General features: G+C 40.0%; 1 protein-coding gene across 1 annotated transcript in view; it reads left to right on the top strand.

The window, feature by feature from the left end:
• The first annotated feature begins 6,057 nt into the window (after window positions 1-6,057).
• Window positions 6,058-8,016, top strand: part of LOC109480638 (secretin receptor-like) — a 43,489-nt gene continuing 41,530 nt past the window's right edge. The window contains exons 1-3 of the mRNA XM_019782870.1: window positions 6,058-6,073; window positions 6,165-6,302; window positions 7,470-7,543. Coding sequence (XP_019638429.1) covers window positions 6,058-6,073; window positions 6,165-6,302; window positions 7,470-7,543 — 228 coding nt within the window. The remainder of the gene's footprint in view (window positions 6,074-6,164; window positions 6,303-7,469; window positions 7,544-8,016) is intronic.

The raw sequence follows: 8,016 nt of genomic DNA, 5'->3' as shown, positions 1-8,016 counted from the left end.
AAAAACCGGTTCTTCTGCAGTACCAAGGTCAGCCACCAACAGGCCCAAAATCGGCCTTGGGCTTTGTCTTTCTACGAGCTACCAACGTTCCAAATATCCTCACAATCCATGCCAAAGTTATGCTGACTACAAATGTGCGGAAAAAAACACAGACAGACACACAGACATGCCAAAAGCAATGCCTCCATTTTTCATGAGGTAATAAAATACTAATGACATTCCTAATAAAAGACTGCTGACATTCCTAGAAAGCAGGGAAATCATGAAACCAAACCAGACAGGCTTTCATAAGAACTACAGAACATCTGACAATATTTTCATAAAAACACTGATTTCGAAATGCACCTCAGCAAGAGAACGTCTTTTGCTTGTTTTTTTTACCCTTCCAAGGCCTTTGATTCAATCTGGCATGAAGGTTTGTTTTACAAACTTCTATCTAATAATATCTCCATGATCAACATAATCAAAAGCTAATAGAACCAATCAAAAGCACTAACGTAGGTTTAACCGACAGTTTCCCCGTTGAGATTGGTGTCCGACAGGCTGCATTCTAAGCACCTGCTTAATAACATGTATATGAATGATATCATAAACCATCTAAACACAGAGTACTTAGATGCTCCCATGTTGAATACTTAAAAAGTGGCGAGCTTGTTTTATGCAGATGACATCGTGCTGTTGTCAGAAAGTCAGCCGGGATTACAACAAGCGATTTACAAGCTCCTGAGCAAATGTCGGCCTTCTAGTTCATAGTTATGGGTTCACCACACCACGAAGTGGTGGTGAACCCATATTGCTTTTTCTGATGTTTCTTCTCCTTCTCCTTCTTCTTCTTCTCCTGCCATTTTTTAAATGGATTCAGCTTCTTCATTTTAGGGCCTAAGGTCCTGAAATTTGGTATGGAGGTACAGTGGGCAAATACCCCTAGGCGTTTTTTAAATTTTTGTGATACAAGCTTTTACAATCGTTTTATTTGCTTTTTTAGCGGTCCCCATAGGAAAGTACTGTGGGGGCGTACGCGCGTGACGTAATAAGAAAGGAATTCGGCGGTATGCCCATATATGGGCATGCAAGCATGAACCTGACGCAGACCAATCTATTCTTCTTGCTGATTGGCTGTTGGATTTGATTGGATTAACTCAATTAACACCTGTTCAAAGCCATTCCATTTTGACAGTATGAACTCAAGTGTTTTGGTAGGTACAGCACAGGCCACGAAATACGCATCGATTTTCGAGGGACGTTCTGCGGGAGAGTGCAGGACGCTGTGCGGGACTTTCCCTCGGGAGAGTGCGGGAGTCCTCCGGGAGAGTGCGATACGTTCTGCGGGAGAGTGCGGTACGTCCAGCGGGAGAGTGCGGTAACGTTCTGCGGGAGCCCAGACATTTTGCTCTTCTCTGTTGGAACAACGCAAGTTGGAGGTCAATGACCTGCGCCCGGCGTGTAAACAAAAAAGTTACGCGGTACGTAATGTGTATCGTCGGCGCGCGCGCCACGGTATCAACAATTTTCCGCAATCTTTACCAACTAGTATTATCTAGGTTCTGTTATCGATCTCCGAAGAATCACCAAAATTGTAGAGTGTAGCGTTACAGGCGTTCGTTTGTTGTTGCTGAGAACATCGCGAGACGGCTTCCTGGCGAGCGTCGAGGGCTTGCACGCCCGACAGTTTTCGAAGATTGGACAGGGAGCGGCTGTAATATTAAAGGAGCCGGCGGCTTCTGCTAGCCGGCTTGATAGTTAAGTAACATCAAGGTGGTTCAAAAGCAAACCTGATAAAGAAGGAAACCCCGTAGTTAATAGTTGAAAGTCTTGGTGCCTTGAAGCGATCGATACCGCCATGCTGTTTACTTTTTATGACATACAATGCAGTGAGTGATGTGTATCGCACCGAGTTAGCTCGGTTGGAAACGCGCAAGGCGGCAATCCCAGGCATTGCAAGTTCGAACCCCAGTGCATCGGACATAAATATTTTTAGCAATTTAACATTTTTAACAATTTTATCATTTTTAACTAATTTTATCAGTTTTTAACAATTTTAACAATTCTGCATTTTAACAATTTCAACATTTTTTTTTATTTTCGTTGTTTTGTCTTTTAACATTCAAAAACTGATTGTTCTTACTCAAGAATGTCAATAACTTAGAATGTTAGTCTTTTGTATTTTTCCAACATACAAACTAAAATCACTTTGATGTTGTCACAAAAGTATTGAGCTGACAAGAGAGAAGGAGTACGGTACTCTGCCAGTGTGAAGAATCTACAGAGGTATTACCAGTCACTAGTAGCAAGAGATAGACCACATTGAATGATGACGATGAGGACGAATCATATGAAGTACTATCATAGCTAGTACAGAAATTCTACTGTCTTTACTTTACTTTCTTTCACTCTGTACATGCAATTAGCTCACTGGCATGTATTTTAAAAATAAAGGTTATGATAATCATATTATATGTATAGCTTATTCAATGTATGGCTTCATAGTTTATGTGATTGTTAATAACACCTGCACAGAGCATTTCCATACTGACAGTATGTCTTTATTCAAGTGTTTTGGTAGGTATTTCAAGCTTTTCTGCTCCAGCATTGGAATGCGGGGCATGAACGTTTTTTTTTATTTTGAAAATCAACAGTTTGCATTATGCAATTAAAAATCCTAACCAATAAAGTAGGGAATAGCTATCCAACTGTTGTTTTAGTTGTATGTTACTTCATATTATAGTTATATCAATGTAAATCATTGTTTTCCCTTGTGTTTCTCATTCTTTCCCTGCCATGTCGTAAAATGTGGTGAACCCATCGCTGTATTTGCTCCAAAGCAAATATTGGCCTTTCGAGTTACATCTTCTTCTTCATAGATACATACGATGAAGAAAAATACCTTATTATTCCAAATTCCAAACATCGCCGGGCCATGTAGAAACTACGAAACCGGCTGACATAACAGGCTGACATAACCGGGCTTCCGTAGAAGATACATTTGTACTTGTAAGTGTAAATCATTTGATGCTTAACTTCAGACACTGTTTAGAAAAATAAACTCAGATAAACTGTGTAAGGTAGAACAAAGAAATTTCAGTCATCTCATGTCTACCAGTAATGACCACACAATAGAATTTGTGAATTTAATAAGAGAGAAGAAGTCTTCCAGACCTAGGTTAGATAGTGGTTCCTAAGACTCTTACGTCATTCGTTTATCCTTGTATCCTATGTTCTTAATTAATGTTGCTCAGTATGATATACATGTAACATCATACCCTGGTGTATGCATTTAGCCCAATGGACATGAGCATGCAAATAAAGATTCTTATATTTCTATTTATTAGCCATGTTCTACTGATTTACGGGTACCACATATTTTCTAGGCCAAAAACAGTCAATTGTATGGCGTCATGCGTACTAACAAAAAACACAAGCGATATAAATACGAAGTCAATATAAAGACACAAATTTTGTGTTCTATATACATATACCATGTATCACATGCAAATATGGCCAGTCCTATCACCATTTTCGGGGTACAAGGATATATTTTACTATAAAGTGTTCGATAAATTAATTTTGATAATGGTAACTATCCTCTTAGGAAGTACGATTTTTCCCATTACCATCTAGCCAGTCTTAACGGTCATATAGCCGAATTCCTGATTCGAGTAAAGAGTATTGGAAAAGGAATTGTCTTATAAAGGTCTCGTAATCTCGGAAGAGAATGTTTCGGGGACAATCTCTGTTTTAACCCTATCTAGACCGGGGGGGGGAGGGCTAAAAGTGCCCGCGCCAACTTTGATGTCATCTAGCGTCCGAACGGCTAGTGCTAGAACAGCCAAACTTGGTGACTTTTCCTAGAATATTGTTGGCAACAATTCTGTATCATTGGATGAAGATATTAATTTTTGTGTTGCCATGGCAACGGGTTTCTGACAGGCATTTCTTGCTAAATTTAGTAATTTTTGTTTCAACAATAGAATTTTATGGGTTTTATGTCAAGTTACGCATGGTTTCTAATATTAATAACATCCCAGATAATGTTATGTAAATTTTATAATTAAAAATACACAATTTATGCTAATTTGATGACGTCATTGGCCAAAATCCAAGATGGCGGGCCATATCATTATAACAGGTATATACAGGTTATTTTCCTTAAAATTTCATGAAAACTTCCATTTCTTTTTGCAAAAAAGGTTCATATGAACGTCTTTAGTCTGTTTACAATGTATTTTAGGCTTTATCCTGAAAAAAAACTATTTTTGAAAATTCAAGATTGATGATCCAAAATGGCGGATAGCTTAAATATGTATGACGTCATTTTATGACGTCACCGGTAAAGTTATGTTGTATATCATTTAGTTTTCAGGGAATAACCTATCTGGACGGTTTTGGCCAATAAATTCACATTAATGACGTCATTATGACGTCATTATGTCATAACGACATAAAAATTGTAGATATGATACATTTTTACTAGTACACCATCCTCTAAAAATTTGGTGGTCATACGACATACCGTTCTCGAGTTCTGAGGGGGGGGTCAAAAGAGCCCCCCCCCGGTCCCCCCATGCTCGAAAAAGCCCGGTCTAGATAGGGTTAAGGCACACACCATGCCGGACTTGTGAGACAAACTTTCGACAACAGTCATACTGTACAATTGATCGCCATTTTTGTTTTCTTATAGAAATGAATGCTCCATCGTGCAATTCAACTGACAAATTGCAAGAACGCATTGGTCTTGTAGCTGATGTTAGATGCGACTCCACAACAGCAATGGTCAAGAGGATTGTACTTCATCAGACGGGGGTCCCGAACGGGTATCTGAAGTTACTGGTCCTGCTGACAGTCTGCCTGACGTCGCCGTGCTTCGCTCAGGTATCTCTCTGGTCATCTGGTTATATGTACCATCTGGCATCTTTAGTGGTTATCACACGGGGGATCACCAACGATGATGGTGAAACTTTCTGCCCTAATAAAATACAATCACATCAGGACATCCACATTCCATCTAGCATTGAACAACACTAATGGTTTACATGGCATGGTCAACTATAACTCGATCACCAAAGTAAACTCATCGTCTTTAGCTAGAGTAATGCTATCGTTCAAAGTATTACGTTGGGACTTAAGTAACATATCTAATGAGACTACTCTAAAATCCCATAGCTTTGAGGACAATACCAACATTACACTTGTACTTAACCACAAGTCCAGAAACGTACCACCCAATCGTAACGTTATCATAATTTTCCTGGCCAAAAATTGCGCACGTCATAACTTAGAGGGAACTGTTAAAACATCGTGAACCTTGACTGTTACGCTCTATGCCTGCATTTTGGGACGTGATCCCGTCATAAATCATCCATGCACCAGGCGCGCGTCCCGTCCCGTCCCGGAGACTCGTCATTTATCAGTTTCCGTCACCTGGTATGCCGCTGGGAAGCCTCGGGGCGATGGTGCATCATCTGTTCAAACGATTTCAGTATACAGATATGAATAACACGAATTTACCAGATTTCAATATCCATTCTAAAAGTCTCTTAGATGAAACAACACATGAAGCAAGCTACCATAGCAGGCAGTGTGAGCCATAATAAGATAGGTTGCACATTTTGTACAATCGCCATGGTAATATAGCAAACATGAGACTTAAGAACAGAATTTACCCATACCAATTCGAGATACCACATCCGGGTTTTAAGAAATGACTAAGAAAATGTACTACATTTTACTTTACTTATAGCTCACTGATTTTTTTGTGCTGGTGTAAACAGGAGTTGATTGGCTGTAAGCTGAATATCGACCGCTTTAGTCTCGACAACAACGACACCTTAGTCACCGAATGTTGTGAACGAGACAGAGAAAATCCAGAAAACATACAGTCGACCTTCGACTTCCAAAACTCCTCGACATCCAGTAAACGTAAGTGTGTGTTTACCTTCACGAAGAAGGCTATGTTTTCGGTAGCGTTTGTATGTGTGTATGTATGTCTGTCTGTGTTTGTGCATGTGCGTATGTGATTTAGCACGATAACTATTTGCATAAACAATTCGTCAGTTATGAATGTCATTCGGCGAAGGTCTCTTGGACTCTAGTTATGCTTTTTTAGATTCTCAAAACATTCACCCTGGTATTTTATTTCCTTGTTATCGGACGTTTGTTCTCTACAGCACCAACAGTCGTGTGCAAAAAGACGTTGGCGACTATTGACCCACTCCCGCCCGTCTGTCTGCCCGAGGCCAGGGCAGGAGAAAAGGTCCACACACCGTGCCCACTGCATCAGTTCTTCAAACAGGACGGAGATGCAAGTAAGGATACAATATTATATATGGTACAAGGAAGAGCACTATATTAATGTCTGATATCTTTGTCATTTGAAGACACTCTCGAGATGAAACCTTACTAAAGTTGGTTTACACCAAGAAGGAAAGCTACTGTATATCGGACTCACTGTTTCAATTCTTAAAGTGGCCAACGATTTGGGAAATACTTCTTTGTCAGCTGTGATTCCTATCAGAAAAAAAGTATGCATGGCGTTCTAAATCGCGACCGTGGGTGAAGCAAACATCTGTGGTTGGTGAAATGTTGATGGGTGTTAAACAGCATGTAGTAGAGTTTGTTGAAACCCTGTAGGCTTAACCCAGGCACTAGATTTTGGTTATGCATTTATTAGTATTCCCGCGGAGGAGATAAATCCCTGGAAAATATGGATGTGAAGTGGTCGGTCACAGTCAATTATGACTAGGTCACAAAAGTAGATTCTTAACTATTCCCATAGGAGATGTAATGGGTAAAGAAAATCGTCAAGGCCAAGGGACATGCCATTGCTTAAGTTTGCGTGGGGGTGACTTATTCTTCGGGGCTGATATCGTTTTCGCCTGCAGGGAAGGATACACCCTTCCGCGGAAGGGTTATTCGTGTGTAACTCGCGGTGGGCTGGACCGATTTCTTTGCGTCTCGGTATATGGTTTGCTATTCGGGTCCAGATCGTTCCTTTTATGTATCTGTGTTTTCTAGTCTCGAAATAAAATATTTGGACACCCCCGCGGGTCTGGCAGTGGGTTACGTTTTGTGGTTTTGGCTGTTGTTTAAGAGTACGAGTATGGCGGGTTTTACCATTCTGGCATAGGGGTGTCCGACATAGGTTAACGTAAACACGAACATTTGGCAGTGCAAGTGAGACAAATAACACGATTTTGTGCTTGTTGAACAAATACTTTATTTATTGAAGTGAATTTGTTATTGTGGTGAGTGCCGTGTGTTGCATGTTGTGGGATGTACTTGTGAGGCAAAATCATGTATACTATGCAGGTACAGCTGTTTCGTAGCCTGTAGTACAGTACTGGAAGTATGGGAGGCCGTTTTTCAATGTGTTCGCAGCTACACGTAAAAGTTATGGTTGTCTTCGTTGTATTTCTATGTAATTGGGCATGTAGGGGTAATTATGTCCGTCATGATGCACTTTTGTTTTTCAGAACACGTGTATGCTGAGTGCCAGGCTGACGGACAGTGGCATCCGCACGTCGACTACCGGGCGTGCTGGTCACAGGTAGACTGCAAACATTGTAAAAATTTCACATTTCCACTGTAGACACAGAAAGTCGCCGAAAAGTGTCACTAAATACCAATATTTACTACACTTTATTTGTAATCAAGTTAATAAATTCACCAAATAGTTAAGTATAGGCAGAGTTTCCATTTTGTTATCTTTTGATCACCTAAATAATGTACGGATTATATCATATCTTGGTTATTTCTGAAAACTATTTTTAATTCTTTTGAACAACAACTTCAATCGATAATGCAACGTTGTAACCCGTAAAGATGCACAATCTAAGACCACTGTTTAAGTTTCCAATGTATCACTATAGAAATTAAGGCCTGAAAACACAAGTTTATGAATCTAAAGCCATGTTCTTTCTTTGTACTTCTCTTTACCCCTATGTATCACAGTCGCATCACCAGATCTGCGTCGTGAGTATATTTAATTCAGGGAGCTGTAATTTTCCGTAATTTTTCTAC

Source organism: Branchiostoma belcheri, unplaced genomic scaffold, assembly GCF_001625305.1.
Source record: "Branchiostoma belcheri isolate BF01 breed outbred unplaced genomic scaffold, Haploidv18h27 scaffold52, whole genome shotgun sequence".
NCBI classification, from domain to species: Eukaryota; Metazoa; Chordata; class Leptocardii; order Amphioxiformes; family Branchiostomatidae; genus Branchiostoma; species Branchiostoma belcheri.
This window is presented reverse-complemented; position numbering and strand designations above follow the sequence as displayed.